This window comes from Cuculus canorus, chromosome 2 (genome assembly GCF_017976375.1).
Source record: "Cuculus canorus isolate bCucCan1 chromosome 2, bCucCan1.pri, whole genome shotgun sequence".
NCBI classification, from domain to species: domain Eukaryota; kingdom Metazoa; phylum Chordata; class Aves; order Cuculiformes; family Cuculidae; genus Cuculus; species Cuculus canorus.
In genome coordinates this window covers 41426444-41442770 of record NC_071402.1, presented here as the reverse complement: position 1 = coordinate 41442770, position 16327 = coordinate 41426444, and the positions used below count along the sequence as shown (strand labels likewise).

General features: G+C 40.2%; 1 protein-coding gene across 3 annotated transcripts in view; it reads left to right on the top strand.

The window, feature by feature from the left end:
• Positions 1-706: 706 nt before the first annotated feature.
• LYN (LYN proto-oncogene, Src family tyrosine kinase) overlaps positions 707-16327 on the top strand; it is a 52833-nt gene continuing 37212 nt past the window's right edge. For 2 of the 3 annotated variants that reach the window (XM_009570450.2, XM_009570447.2), the window contains exon 1: positions 707-1068. In XM_009570450.2, the coding sequence (XP_009568745.2) occupies positions 732-1068 (337 nt within the window). In that variant the 5' untranslated portion in view covers positions 707-731. Of the gene's footprint in view, positions 1069-1504; positions 1524-16327 lie in introns of those variants that run through there. The other variant, XM_054057462.1, reaches the window with a different exon arrangement.

Genomic DNA, 16327 nt, shown 5'->3' with positions numbered 1-16327 from the left:
GTTTTGGGTTTTTTGGGATTTTGTTGTTGTTATATGACACCTTGGCTTCTAGTTCTTGTAGAGCTTTTCAGCTGCATCCTCTGGGTGTTAGGTCTGCACATTTGTGTTTCCCGTTTTACTGGCCTATGAGATTTTACTTTACTTTTCAACAGGCTAGTAAATCATTCTTAAAAAATAAATAAATAAATAAATAAAACAGGACAAACCAGAACAAAACAAAATAAAACAAAGCAAGACAAAGGTTGGATGGGGCCTTGGGCAGCCTGATTTGGTGGAATGTCCCTGCCCATGGCAGGGGGGTTGGAACTATGTGATCTTTATGGTCCCTTCCAACCCAAACCATTCTATGATTCTATGGTTCTATGAAAACAGAACAAAACAAAACAAAAACTAAAGAAAACAAAAAAAAAAACCAAAAAACAAACAAACCAAACAAACCAAACAAACAAACCAAACAAAACAAAACAAATGAAACAAACAAAGAAACAAACAAACCAAACAAAAAAAACACCCCCCCATACAAAAGGAGAAATTAAAAGTTAGTATTACTGGCTCATTGTTTTCTTCCAACCCAGCCTCCAATGGACCTTGGAGATTGTCATAGTTGAGTTCTGGAGAAGTCCATCGTTTATTTTTAGGCTGTTGGTGAACGAGACAGCCTTTTCTGCTCTGCCTCTCAGGCTGACACCCGTTTGTTTGGCCATAACTTCTAACAGACACAAGTCCACCGCATGAAGTTTGCTGCGGGGCACCAGGGCACCCCCTCCTCGGGGCAGCTCCAGCCCCGCCTGGTGCCCCTCACCTCCTTCTCCCCTCGTCCAGCTTTTCCCGCTCTCGCCCCGCTCTTCTCCTCATGCAAATCTTACCCGGCACCAGGAAGTGAAGCCCAGAGCTGCGAGAGCTGCGAGCCGGTTCCCCTGCCGGCTGCCCCCTCTCCCGGCCGGCGGGGACGCCGCGCCCCGCCCGCAGCACCGAGCCCGGCCCCGCCGCTCCCGGGACAGCCCTCTCGGCGCACCCGCCGCCACCGTGGAGTTAGATCGCTGCCGCTCACCTTTCGCACCCGGCAAAGTAAGTGCCTTCGTCTGTCAACCGGCAGAGCGGCCCGGGGAGGCAGCCCCGGCTCTCCCGCATCCTCCGGTCCCGGCTCTCCCGCAGCCCCGGCTCTCCCGCGCCCTCCAGCCCCGGCTCTCCCACATCCTCCAGCTCCGGCTCTCCCGCAGCCCCGGCTCTCCCGCGCCCTCCAGCCCCGGCTCTCCCACATCCTCCAGCTCCGGCTTTCCCGCAGCCCCGGCTTTCCCGCAGCCCCGACTCTCCCACATCCCCGGCTCTCCCGCATCCTCCTGCCCCGGCTCTCCCGCATCCCCGGCTCTCCCGCATCCTCCAGTCCCGGCTCTCCCGCATCCCCGGCTCTCCCGCATCCCCCGGCCGCGGGACGCCACGGTGGGCGCGAGGTGCTTTCCAGGGCGGCTTTTGCCCTCCCTTCCCTTTCCTGGAGGAGTTGCTGCTGCCGCCTGACCTTCCCGGTAGGACTGGATGGGGTCTTAAAGGAAATATGGCATTTGGGAAAAAAAAAAATCATTCGCAAAGCGTGATTTATCCTTTGCCGCTTTGCGCGGCTGCTGCTGTGATCCTGGGGACTCGGGTGCCTTCGGGCTGCTTCGTGCCAGAAAGCGTGTAAAATGAGCTGAGCAAAGTCTACAGTCGATGTTTCAAGCCTTGACCTTAGGAGCCATAATGTGGCCTCTGGGTGTTTCTTCTTACACTGTTTTTTTTTTGGTTTTTTGGTTTGTTTTTTTTTTTTCTGGGGGACTTTCCTGGAGCATCTTCCCAGTTAAAGCTGCTCCCTCTTAACTGTGTGTTGAGATATGCGCTTGCTTAGACAAAGATGAGAAAACGGTACTGTGATTTTCAGTGCCTGGTGTTTCTTGCTGAGTACTGTTATAAAGGTACTGTGTGCGTATGGAATAGTCTTGAGGGGTTTTCTGCTTCCAATTACAGTTTAGGACCTGAAAGCCAAGCTAGATCTCCCTAGCTGGTGCTGTGCCTCCCGTAAAGCCATTAGAGTTTCTGTTGAAGTTGCATCTTTTATTATGTGTTTGCTAGAACTGATGTTGCTGCCTCACTGACCTCTGTTGGCACCAAAGACCAATGAGATTAACACTTAAAACTCGTTTAGCCAGGTCATGCTACTGTGGATACGCACAGAGAGCACAAAGGTTGAGTTCTTGTTCGGTTGTTTCACCTGAAAGCTCGAATCAGTATCCCATCTCTTGCTTTTTATTCCCACCTTTGGAAAAAGAAGCAGTCTGACCAATCTTAACGTATTTTAGCACATCATAATGCAAATTGGAAATGGCATTTTTTTTCAGCTTGATGCCATGAAGTACTTGGAAGACTTTTGTTATTTAGAAATCTTAATCTTAGTTGCAAGTACCTGTAAATATGACTGGCAGGTACGTAAGTCTGTACTCATCATAGCATCATTATTAAGAAAAAAAAAAGAGGAAGATCGCAAAGCTATCTAAAATGTAGCTCAGTTTTACCTAAACGATAGTCAGATTTTGTTTGTGTTTGTGTGAATTGTTTCTAACCCAGTATCGAATGCAGAGTAGCTGCTACTTACCTCTTATGTGCTGAAATTTTTTATCTTTGTAATAGTTACTACCAACAGCACTCAAAGTATGGATAAAAAAAAATCCAAATAGTTTTCTCTGAAAAAGTAGCAACAGGCTAGAAATCAGTTAGATACTTTTAATAGGATCTTCTGAAATCTTGAGCAAGGATTAAAGTTAATGGACTCCGAGATCAACAGGTATCTCATTCTATGGATCTGTTCTGAGATTTATAGTGGTTTTTCTTCATTTCAGCTTTGTAAGCTACAGGGTAGCTAGAAAAGAATTCTTGATTTACTAACACAAAGACCTATTTTAATTTTGTGCTGTTGATATATACATTTTTTAACTATAGCAGTGTAAAATTATCATCTTTGTACCGTAACTGGCTGACTTGAAGTTATTCTGCATTTCTCCTGTAGGGTTTTTTGAGTAAATAAGAGGGTCTTTTTCCTTTATATACAGAGGACAAGGTAACACTTAGGCCTCTCCTTATAAGTTCCTTGACCAGCTGAGTTGCACAATGACTTTTTCTGATAATGCAATGAACTTTTGCATATGAAGTTAAACCCTATTGCCTTTTACATGTTTAAATTCTAGACTCTAGTGCTCCCCTTTCAAGGGAGTTTCCATAAACGTGAAATTCTTTCTTGTATATAGTTATGAATATATAAGTATTTATGAATGTATAAGTAACTCTTTCATAGTACTTCCCCCCCACCATTTTATCTATGCAGTTGAAGTGAGCTGTCTTCCTATAGCCTTGTCGGTTCTTGTGAGATAAATGGCATCACAGAATAGCAAGTGTTATGGGAAGCAGTTCCTAAAACGGGCAGTGAAATAGATCCGAAGTCCTCCTGGCTCAGCTTAGTAGTTGATCTTCAATGAAGTGGCTTACAAGACCAGAGATGCTACAACTGGCCCTTCTTGTACTGCATGTCAGAGAGCGGCATTTGACCCCTCTGTTGGTGTTCAGGAAAGTGTAAGAACTGCAGTATCTAGTCTCAGATGTGATTCCATTTCTATCACAAAAAGGATCTGTACTTTGCATGTTCCTTGGAATCTTAATGGACGTCTTTGAGGGGTTTGAATGGAAGCATGTTGACCATGTGTTTGGGGAGCATTTTGCCAAACTGAATGAACAAGCAGAAAGCAAGCAGAAGATTCATAACTAAATACATAAATTTAATGAATGCAAGGTGAGCAGCAGGTGTAGACTGGGATTCCTACTGCTCTGCTCTGGCATGTCCGTACAGAGACATGTATTTCTTTAACACCAGAAATCTCTGAAGGATGCGAGCTGTGAAGTGCTAATGCAAAGGGTGGAAGGAGATTATGTTGGCTGGGGATCTTGAGGTCTCTGTGAGCTTTGTGTGCAGTCGATGATACTTCCTTCTGAAGCTATGGAGCTGAGTGTGTAAATAATTACACCAAACAACATGACTCTTAATCATTATGTATTGTTATTTTATCCCTATAGGATTTCTTTCTCTAAGAAGAACAGTTTCCTTCTGTAGAAGAACCAGTTCTCCCAACTGAGAACTAGGATTTTTCTGATCATGTTCCTACTTCCTGTTCCTCCCATTTATTTGTGTCCTTTTTTCCATGAGAGTGTAAGAATGCTAGAGACAGTATAGACAGAAAGGCTTCCAGCCTTGCCGAGCCAAGGCACAGGAAACTACGTAGATAAAATATGTAAAATTACATTCATATGAAAACAGTGTTTAGTGAGGCACACAAGGAGAAGGACGCTGCCATACTGTAAGCCGTAATAGTACCTTCTCAGAGAAATCAGCTTCTACTGATAAAGACAAATACAAAGTAACTGTCCATAGTGTGACTGTCCCTAGTTTAAACTTAATCGTCCTTTAAGGAAGGGTGGAAAAGTCTGTCCTTTCATATTTAGGTTTGCCTGATTCAAATATGTTTCCTGTTGACTTTGTCATTAAATGCTGTAATTTCCGAGTCTGAATCATTCACAGTTGTGTTCGGCATCTTTCCTGAAAATGCGAGTTGATGGAACAACATGCAGAGGTAGAATTCAACTTGGGCTGGAAACATTTCCTCCAAATATTTATGAGATACTCGTATTTGTTGTGTGCCTTAAAAGAGCTACTCACAGATGTAAGTAGTTTAGTTAATTTAGTCAGCCAAATGTCAGAAGAGAGACTGTTTTGTTAGCAGCACTTTGCTGGGGGAGAAAAGAAGGAGAAGACCAGGGAAAGGTGAAGGGGGAATGGGCAGATCTCATTTCTCTGGGGAAATAAGAGTAGATTAGCACTGTTCAGGCCAGTATTTGCCACCCCTTAGGTCAGCATTGTCTGTCTTTTTCAAACTGCTGGCATCTTAAGTATCTACAATTGGTTCCTGTGTTTGCACAGCTCACTATCTTACTTCTTCAGTTCAAAGCACTCAAACGATAAACAGTCTGAACAATGTGTCCTTCTTCCTCTATGGTCTCTGCTGTGTACAGCTTGAGGCTACTTCTTCCTGTCTGCATTGTGGTTGATATGTTGTAGAATTTGCTACTTTAATTTGCAAAGGCCCTGTTTTTACTGTGCACATTCTTCTGACCAGGCAGTTTCTTGAGAGTACCTGTGATAGCAGAGTGTGCAATCTTGAACTGGAAAATGTGATATCTCACCACAGGAGTTGAATTACGGCATGCAGCTGCTCTTCCTGAATGGCTTTTTCTGCAATATTCTCTGTTTTAGAGGGCTACTGAAAGTCTGGATGTGATAAAAGTTTGGAGGGCATTGACTCCCTCTGGGATGTGCTCTTAAATACCTCTTTGTTGGTTTAACAGAAAGCCATTTCGAGAAGTTTGTCAACAAAAACATAGTCTGTTAAGTGGGTTTTCTGATGTAGCATCTATAATATATTGTTTTGCTTTTCATGTTTCCTTCATTAGTTCATACAGATAGGTGCTTACAAACCTGTTTGATAATTTTTTTGATGAAATCTTATTCAAGCTTTTTCTTCGGCATGAATTGAGATGGTAGAGTATTTCAGGAGTTAGTGCAGCAATATATGTGGGTGCTAAGGTTTGTTCTTTCCATGTATGATTGTGCTAGGGGCTTAAAAAATATTAATATTAAACAAATTAGTGTTTACATTCGAGTGAATTCCTACATAATGGTAACATATATGTAGATCAATATGTCTGACCCATGACTAAGTTTTACTCTCTTCAGACAAAACAAATATTTGCCAGTGGTATCAACTGAGCAGGAAAATATAGTAGTGTATCTATTGCATTTATTGAAATTGCCTGCTTGAGTATCCATTGCTAGTGTCATGAGAGTTACATTCCTTAGATCCAGTGGACAGAAAATGGTTTTCTCCAGGGCAACCCCAGCCTTACCATGTGACTTGATAGGATTTCTAAAACCCTTCAGGAAGTGTTGGATGCCCTGTGGCAGCTGCAATCCAGGTGTGAGTGGACAAGAGCTGCAGAAGAGGGTTATGCGATCACCAGAGCTAGTGTCAGCACCACTGAGGAAGTGAAAGTTTTTGGTAAACACACAGGAAAGGGATGGGCAGGAGAAAGAGGAAATCCTACACTGGATGTTCTGAGTTCAACTTGTTCAAAATAAATTGCAAGAATCATTTGTGTCATTATAGCATAGCAGAGTGTGCAAATGAGATTCAAAGTACATTTTCATGACTGCAGACCTACCATTGCAAAAGATACTCTAAAGTACGCAAAGGCTAAAGAGTAGTATTGCAGCCTGCGAGGGGTGTAGGGAAACTTGCCTTTCAAGCAAATCTTCTGCAGTATTGCTGGTGTGGCACTTTTTCTTCCTTTTTCTATCTTGTGAGGTCTTTGGTCTGTTCCTGATTTCCATCTGTATTTGTACTGGCTGAGAGAGAGGTTGCAGCAGTTGTCCTTGCACCAGTGGAGAAGAGCTAGGCCATATTGAGGTGAATGCTAAGCCTTTTTCTCTTAGGATGTAGATGGTTTCTGCTAGGCAGGTGAAAGACACCAGTACTGCCACTAGGCCTGACCAAGAAAGCTTGTCTCTTCTGAAAATCTCATACTAAATTTCTTTGCTAGCAGTTCCCATCCCTCTGTCATGATGCTTACCATTGCCTGAAAAAGTCTTGGAGGCACACTACTTCAAATATCTTCATTAATAGTAATGTGCTGGTTTTGAGGGGCTTTTCCTCCCCACTTTCCTGGGAAAAGCCATTTTTCAGTCTTTATCTGGCTGTAGCACTACCCCTTTCCTAACACGGTTTCCTTTTTCTTCTCCCATAGTTCTTTTATTTCTCCAACACCATGTTGTTTCTCTCTCTGCAGCTTTGTCTTCAGTTCTGTCAGTAGCATCAGCTGTTTATTTCATCTGTTCATTTAGATGTCTATGCAGCAACTTTTCTTTTTCCCCTTCCAGAAAAATAAGCTTCAGCTACTTTCATAGTCTAATTATCATCTACTTGTACTGCCTTATCAGGGAATATGTACCCAGAAATATGTACCTGCAGCCTCATGAAGAGGTGTGAAATCTAATGGGTACCAATCAGTCCAATGGAGTACTGACATGGTCTTCACAGTGTTTTAAGAAGCCTGTGCCTCCTTAAATGGCAGTTTTGTACTTCTATAGAGATACAGCAAGACTCTTCTATCTAGAACATGTATTTCGTGTAGGTGTAGTCTATCTATAGAGTTAAATACCTCTGTTCGCCATATCTGATTTAAAATGGTGACCTCAACATAACTTAAAAAATGTTAGTTTCTATCTTGAAGATGGTCAGCATGCATTGTCTGCTAACCCTTTGTCTGCCATTCTGTGATGTTGCTCTGACCTTTTCTGGTCAAGCTTTATTTCTGTTGTCTGCTGGAGGTTTTTCTGTGTTATGTAGCAACACCTGTAAAAGGTTTTTAAGCCAGCATTGACCTTTCTTGTAAATCCACCTGGTTCAGTGAAGCAGAGTGTGTTCACTGGTGTGTGTGCTGGTCTGTGAAGAAGAAACTAAGACTTGGTATTGTGGGGATGCGGTGCTAAGGCGACAGATCTTGTTCCAGCATTTCCATGCTATGCTCCTTGATGTCGACATGCCCCATACGCTCAGGACCCACAGAAAGTGAAACTTAAGAAATTTAGAGACAGCAGTGCAAATTTTGAAGAACCAACTTCAGCAGAGTCAGCACCAGCAGAAAAGAAGGTGGGAAGAACAAGTGAGAGAGAAAGGTCCTTCTGGTGAGATATTTCTGCTCTTGACTGAACATTTAAGCAAGTCTGAGGACATTGGAAAGAAGCACCAGAAAATGCAAAATTCAACATTTGAATAGTTGATTTGAATCAGAGATCAGAACAGTATTCTTTTCTGTAATGTGACTACGTACAATGGCAGTCTTCTCCTGCTAGGTTTAGTTGGGTGAAAAGTCCTTTTCCATGCTCCTGCAATAAAAGTAAAACTATCAGGATGCTTGGTATGGTACGACACAGGAAAGTAATTTTTCCTATAAGGATGGAAGAGTTTCAGTGATATGACTATGTTTATTACATGTTCAGAATCTTGTTGTTCTGACTGAGAAAATGTGCTTTCCTAAAAACTGTAATTGTCTCTACGTCATTAGTTGTCATCCTTTGCATTCTTACTTGGTTGGCTTTTCTCCTTCTTACTTCATGTTCATTGAGGACCGCTTCTGCAGTTTTCCTTCTTCATTTATTTGTCAGCATCAACCCCTATTCTGACTTTTCAAGGATTTCAGCCTGCTCTCCTACACCTTTTCTACTATGGTTTGCATTGTCCTGAGATCTTCCTGTGTGTGCCCAGCAATGAAGCAGTCCTGCTGGTTTTTAAAGTCTTTTCTTTGCATAATACTTAATTCTATGGGATTCAAATATAAGTTTATTGTGGACTCATTACAGTTCTCCTGAAACAAGCTTGGATGACCATCGTGAACACTAATTTATTCTTAGTCCTTGCTTGGAAAGTTATCTGTGTGGACTGTGAGTCCTGAAGTCACATATAAATAACAGGGCTTGTACACAGTGTAAGATGTTTTTGTTAGGTACCGTGTAATCACGTGGCATGCCTATGAACTGTATATTTGATAGTTGAAGTTACAAGGCTTATAAACTTTAACAAGCAGCCAGTATGGGCATAATAATCGTGCTGTGAAATTCGTACAGTCTGCAGTATGAATGTGGAAATGATTCTTGTCATGGACCTCATTTTACTGTTAGTCTAAGTCTGCCAAAATTATTACATATGCTGTCCTACTTATTAAGGTCTGTGTCCTGCACTTTGTTTAGAAAGTCCTGGCCTGAGTCTCAAAGCCTGTAGAGCTCCTGCAAGTTGTGTGAAGTCACATATATTTCAGTGGAACTGGTTATGGTTCTAACTGCTAGGTCTTCCTCTGCTATTCATTGCAAGGCTCTTGACCATTAAGCAGGACTAGAAGCAACAGAATGTTCTGAATGCTGTTGAATCTGGTAATAATATGTGGCAATTACAGTAATGTTAGTTGTTTTTAGAGAAAGAAAAAAAGTAGTATGAAGGCAAAGTCAAAATAGTAGCAGCAGTCAGAATGTTGATTGATTTCTGAAAATGAAATAAATCAACATATTGAGCAAACGCAACATTCTTCTTCAAGTCAGTCCTCCATTCAGAATTTCTATTTAGTGTAGAATAACTTCTCTCAAATATAAAAGAACTTTAATAAAGTTAATGTTCTTGCATGGCTGCTGTCCTGGTGTTTTGGGGAATTCTGTGTTCATTCTTGCCCTTGAGAACGATCATCTGCAAAGACATATGTGTGTTTAAACTGCAAGGTCTTGAGTTCTTCCTTAGAACATTTGAAGCAGCAACAACAAAGTGAACTGTCACACCAGCAATTCAAACCTCCCTCAAAAGAGAGTTTCCAGATTCCCACTTTCACTGCTGTCTGAAAATTGAAAGAATGTAAAACATTTTTAATTTTGGTTAACTTTAAAGTAACTTCTTATTCATGCTCCTGCATGCAACAACTATGAAAAGCATATTTAGATACTTGGGCATGACTTTATACTCCATGTTCATTCAGTGACGTATTCCTTTGTCACACCAGCTTGAGCATGTAGTTTTGTAAGACTTAAGTTAAAGTGTTCTTTTGGGTGCACACGCCAGCCTTTCAGACCTAAATCAGTGGCAATTTGCATTCCTTCAGAATACGTTTGGTAGGCTTGTGCAGAGTTTACTCATATCGATTCAGAAAACCCTGATCTCAAGGACTTCATCTAAAATCCTCAAAAAATTTTTCACGATATAGCCCTTCTAGTTCTACTTATGGTGTGTGCAGCAAACTGGTGTTTCAGACAATATGGTGTCCCCATATGTATCCCAAATTGCAACAGTGGCTTAGAACGGTTTGCTAATCAACTGAAACATACCTAGTTTAGATTCATGCCTGCAAAGGAATATAGTTGACACAGAGTTTAAAATTAAGTAAAATAAATGAGTTATAAACAGACCTCTGTGAAATGCCAGAACCTGGACTACAAACTTACACCCTTGTAGTTAAGTAAGTTTCTGCTACTTACATCAGTGAGAACAAAATGAGGTGGTTTCCTCACTGTAATACTTACACAGTTAGTACTTCCAGTGCTTCTAGTTAATTCTTCTACTATTCCTGTAAAGATAAAATAACACAAAACTTCAGTTCTGCTAGTGTAAATTGATGGCACCAGATTCAGCACTGTCTGATTATATTTTGAGAACTCTCTCAACTTCCTCTTGCAACTTAAGAAAAGTTGTCCAAGGTTGGCAGACTTCCAGGAGGAACTGGACTCTGAATAAGAATGTTAGCCCACATCGGTAAGCGTGATTTAATCCCGAATTTTCATCTGAGTTTATTGTTCATTCTTAAATCAATATTACATACCCCAGTACAATGGTTCCTCTGTATATATCTGATGCTATACAGCTAATGAAATACAAAAGAATCTGCTGGAGAAGGAACTCTTTTTTTTCTTCAACTGAACTATATGCTCACATTTGAAGAATTTGAAAAAAAAAAATTGTTTTCCTTTTGTGAAATTCATTGCTTTAGACAAGTGGCCAAGGCATAGTAGGATGCTATTAAAACAAAAATGCTGTGTTTAAGGTGCAGGTTTGATCACGAGTGTGTGTTGGCATTTAAACGTGGAGGTGACAGCAGCTGAAGAAGCCCTCTGACCGATGGGGCAGGATGGTAAATGCAGCATTATGCAAAGTAGTGTGAGTCACAGAATGACCGGGCTAGTACGGAGTTAGGATCCATTGTCGCAGAAGTCATTCTGTACTGATTTACTTATAACTACCTTAATCCATATTGAAAGCAGATTGTAGAATGCATAAAACCAAGTAAGGTTTATAATAATTGATTTATTCTATGGAGATATGGTTATCTGAATTTGAGAGAACAAAAGCTAATATGCACTAATGGTCTGCTCCCTTTTCCCCCCTTTTATTAAACACATTGAAAACAGAAGATAAACCCAAAGGAGAAGTGGTATACTTTGTATGAAGCTACCCCCAAAACCTTCATCAGGACTTGTTGGCCGTGAATTTTCTGTCCTCCATCATGTTTTCTTTGACATGTAGTGATAATTTCATGGTCTTTGAGTTCTGTTTACACTTTAACAATAATTTTGAATTATAGGCACATCTCAAACCAAAGATCACATCTGTGGAAGACTTTATGGCTAGCAACATCTTTAAAAAGTTGAAGGCCATGTTCATAAATAACCATCTTCTCCCCTTAGTCTTAGTAGATCTTAATGATTCTCCCTAGCCAATGTATTGACAGCAATACATTTGTCCAGGCATGTGGAAGTTGAGCATTAGACTGCTTTACTTGAATGAGGTGAAGGTTTCAGGTGTCAGCTGCTGCCTGCAAATATACCTTCCTGTGTGCCTTCTGGAAGGGGCAGACAGAGTGATAAATTTCAGTTGAAGAGCTATCTGGGGTACAGCCTAGTGATGATATTAAAGAGAAACATTAATTTTCCCCAAACTGACCAAATGTTAGCAGCTGATCACTTCTTCCCATTTTACGTTCTGAGGCTCAATAAAAGAGGGAGAAGGTGACTTTCATTTATCTTTCACGTCTCATGTAGTAAATGCAGACACTGGCTACTTAACAGTAGCTCATGCCAGTCCACTTTTTACTCAGTGTGATTTGTTTGTGTGGCTGTGCCTTTGGTTTCAAGTGCATTGATGACTGTGTTGAAATCGACACCTGAGTAAAACCACTGTATGTATGAACTAGACCTTTTGGACTGATGTAGAAGCCCTTGTTGTGCACCTCTTAACTGCACCTTGGTTTGGGAGGCAAAGTGTTCATGTGTGAAGTAGGAGAGAGCAAGGAGCTGAGTGCTGTTGGGAGTAAATGGTAGGTCCTAGAAATATGTTCTCCAAAAAAAGTGTGAGATGCTTGTCCTTCTGTTCTTCTGTTGCGTCACTTGTTATGAGGGTGATGTCATTTGAGGTCCTCCTGGACCTTACCCCAACCCCTTGTTATTTTTATGGGTAGTTTCTCATTCTCCTATAGCGCAGTGATTGCTCTAATCATTGAAAAGGGAGAGATGGATCCTTGTACTACTCGTAGACATGGACATCTGTAAAGCTTAAGGCAAATATTGGACTGCCGAAAGTTTAGCACGTTGCTATTATTGACCAAAGTCATCAATTTAAAGCTGAAAAAATTGTATGAGAGTCATGTATACACTCAGCTTGGACACTTCCTAATATTTAGGACAAATGTTGATCTTCTTCAATGTAGTGGTTTGGCCAAATTTTCATTTGGCAGTGGAAATTTGTTTATATGAAGCTGTGGTTTGTCATTACTGAGGGGGTTTACCAGCGAAGAAAATTACGTTTTTACTTATAGTTTGCATGACACTTTTAAGTCTGTAAAGTATTTTGGGAGCCTTCATTTTAATTTGGTTAACATATTGCTGCAGTTTTTCTCTGTTAAATTTCATGTGATCTTTTGATAGAATTTGATAGAAGCATTTATTCCATTATGTCAAATTAAGATGTTATTTGACCTTTTCCCGTATCTTCAAAAGATATAGTACAGTGGAAAAAAAGTTGAGGAAACGGAAGATGCGGTTGCCTGAGGGCTGGTAAAGTGAATTAATTCATTGTTGATATTGATTCAAAATTCTGGAGGATGCAGTTGAGGCGAATGATTGTAATAAAATGAAGCAGGTGTTATAAGGTCAGAAAACAGATGTTAGCATAATGTAGGACTTGGTTTGAAATTAGTGCCAAAAGTACTGACTACATGACTCCGGAATATTTTCATAATATATAAAGCCTATTATGCAGTGTTAACAAAATTACAGTTGTGTGTGGATTAACTTTCTTGTGTTTTGGTATTTTTATTCAACTGAATAAACAAAGATCAGTAGTTTGTAGAAATTATATTAGCTTCATTTCAATGTAATGTTCTGGTTCAGAATCTTATCCTTTTGCAAGCATTATAACATTATATGACATTAGGTAGTTTCAGTGTTTCTTATTGATTGTTTTAATTTTTTATTTTCCTTTTGACCACCACCAAAATTCCTGCAGGGAACCAAGCTTTTAACAGATCTAGGCAAAACCTGGTAGATTTGTAGGAAAACGGAAGATGCTTCCTTCTTGTTCAAGGCGACCCACCCCCATTAGAGCTACCTTTGACGTCATCAAATATGATGATATTTATTATATATATAATGCTATCATTTCTGAGTTCAAACAAAGGTTATGTATCATTTAGCTGAGCACTAAATAAGCTTACCTATCCTCAAACACTTAAAGGCAAGAAGGGAAGTTGTGGATGCCCCATCTCTGGAGGTGTTCAAGGCCAGGTTGGATGGGGCCTTGGGCAGCCTGATTTGGTGGGATGTCCCTGCCCGTGGCAGAGGGGTTGGAGCAAGATGGTCTTTAAGGTCCCATCCAACCCAAAGTATTCTATGATTCTGAGAAAAGCAAAGATTGAACTGTGGATTAGTATGATTTATATATGTAAAACTGCTTACCTGAACTGATACTTGTAGTTTTACCAAAGCACTCCTATTTCAAAGGCTGCAGAGGGAACTGCATAATTCTCAAACTTCAACTGACCACATCTGATTTCTATAAGACTGTATTGGATCACTTGGATGACTTCATACATGGAAGTTTGGGATGTGATACTTTAACTCACTAGTTTTCCATTTAGTGTTAATTACATTCCATGTGCTAATTACATACATGAAAAAAAATTAAAAATGGGGGCAGTATAGGAGAAAAGTTTTTTTTCCAGAAACATATCAATACAGCAACTCCAGGTATTTTACTACACCAGAAGTTTCCTGGTTTTATGTCAGCTGTTGAGGGATTTTTGCTATATGATGTAATACACAGTTCACTTCCAATATAATCAGATGGCAGTACAATTTTTTTCCCTGTTCTAACTTGAGTTTTGTTTTAAGAAATGTTTGAATTAGGAAATTAATGTCAGTTAATGAATGTTGAAGAGTCCTACACTGATGAAGGCCAATGTGGGGGAAAAAAACCCAGTACACTAAGGGGTAGAAGAATGGATGTCAAGAATGTCAACGAGAAAAGTAGTCGGCTTGGTAATGAGTTGGAGAAATGTTTCCGCCAACCCAGACTGCTTTAGTTGGTTTGAGATATTTGTGTGCTAACATTTGGAATCTGGGCTCTGAAGAGGTGGAGTTAAAACATAATGTTGCTGAGGAAGAAGAAACATCATGGATTTATGACCCTAGTAGGTATATAATCATTGGAAAGCATGAAGGTGATAGGGTGATGCTTTTTGTAAATGATATAAGAAAACTGTAAAAAATAATCTGAGATAGTACGGACAAAGTAGAATTTGTCTTGGTCACAATTGCTAGGGAAGTAGTTGTGAAAGAAGCTGAACAGGGTTGTGGTGCCTGTCTGCTGCACTTCCCCAATCTCTTGGCAAGAAGACCACTCTCTGTTGCCAAATTGTTGCACTAGCATTACGTTAAGACTTTTCTTATAATTTCATTTGCAATGAAAAATAGGAGTCCCCTTGTGATGTTAGGAGGCATTAGAAACACATAGTTAGCTGAGAATGTAACATAGAAAGAATAGTCCGACAAAACAATGGGGAGAAATTTAATATAGAGATCTAAGGTTATGCCACTGGAAATAGGAAAGTCTGCTGTGACAGCAGTTTCTCATTATGAAAATGAAACAAACTTGGATGTCTTTGTGGATCACGAGATGATTATAAAAGGCTAATGTGATGGAAGTGTGAAAATAATTTAATTTCTGGAATTTATTGGGTGACATCTTTCTGTAGATGGGAGAAATATTAATACTATTTGCTGCAAGGCATTGCTGCAAGTCACCTTGGGACACCTGACCAACTCCAGTTTCCTATCCTTAAGAGGAATGGGTTCAAACTGAAAGAGATGTGGATAAGGGCTTCTAGGATAAGCAGTGGAAATGGAAAAGACTGAGAGGGCTTGGTCTTTAAAGCCTAGAAGTGAGGCTGAAAGAGGTGGGACTTCTTCCTAATCACCCAAGAGGATGAAGGGCTAAATGCCAATATTTTTCCCAAAACATGCAGAAGACTGGAAATTATCAGACAGCTTCTAAGCCAAGTGGGAGGAGGTTCTGAAACCTTTCAGCAATAATATTTTATTCTCCACCAACACGCATTAACCTCCCTGAAAATGGAGCATGGCAAACTCACTTCTGAGTTTCTACAATGTGATTGTGCTACTCAGAACAGGCCTGCCTTTCCTGGACAGTAGTCTTTAGTCCTGTGTTATAATAATGAGTAATAAACTAAATAGCTCTGTTAGAAGTGCACACTTGAAAAATCTTAGAGTTCGATTTGAATGAGAATAGGTATGAGGAAGTCTCACACTAGTGTTCTTATTGCATATTTTTCCTCATATTTGATGATTACACTGGGGATTAACTTGTTTATCTTCCTTCCCTCTTTATATAGATATGTATGTCAAAATATTATTTTTAGCTTTGTCTCACCTTTTCCCCCTAAAAGAATTCCCTAAATTCTCCTTTTTTAAAAATGCTGTCAGCTGGAATACTGCTTCTCACACTCAGCAAGTCTGTCGTAGTTAAACACTGAGTTGATTTAGGCTACCCATGTTCCCTTTTACATGCCCTGCAGGGAGAACATGATGATTTGTGCCTGCGTGTGCATATATACATGCTTGTGTATATGTGTATCATGTAAGGGACAGAATCAGTTTGAGTCATAGAGATTATGTAATCTGGACCTACAGAAATAAAATAAATTAAGAAAAGAGATTAAGATTCGTGAAGCGAGGAGTGACTGAGATATACAAAACTATTTCAGCTGAAAGTCAAGGGAAGAGCAAACTGCTTAGGTTCCCCTAGTTGGGTCTCCAGTGCAAAGACAAGATTTAGGAAGTGAAACAACCCCAAGATGAAAGCTAACCCAAAATTTCTGTTTGCAAGAGTTTAGTTTGGTGAAAATTACCAGGCAGTCAGGATTTACAGTGAAAATTAAATATTCTTATAATCCCATAAGGTATATGTACAGTATATTTATATACCAATGATTAGTTGCAGGTATAAGAACAAGGCTGAAGAAAACCAGAAAAGACATTTTTGAGACAAGTGAGGAATAGGAATCTACTTCCATCCAGTTGCTCTTCAGTTTGACTCTTACACATTAATCCCAGTCACAGATAATTTATTTTTGTCACTCTTATTCTCACTTTGGT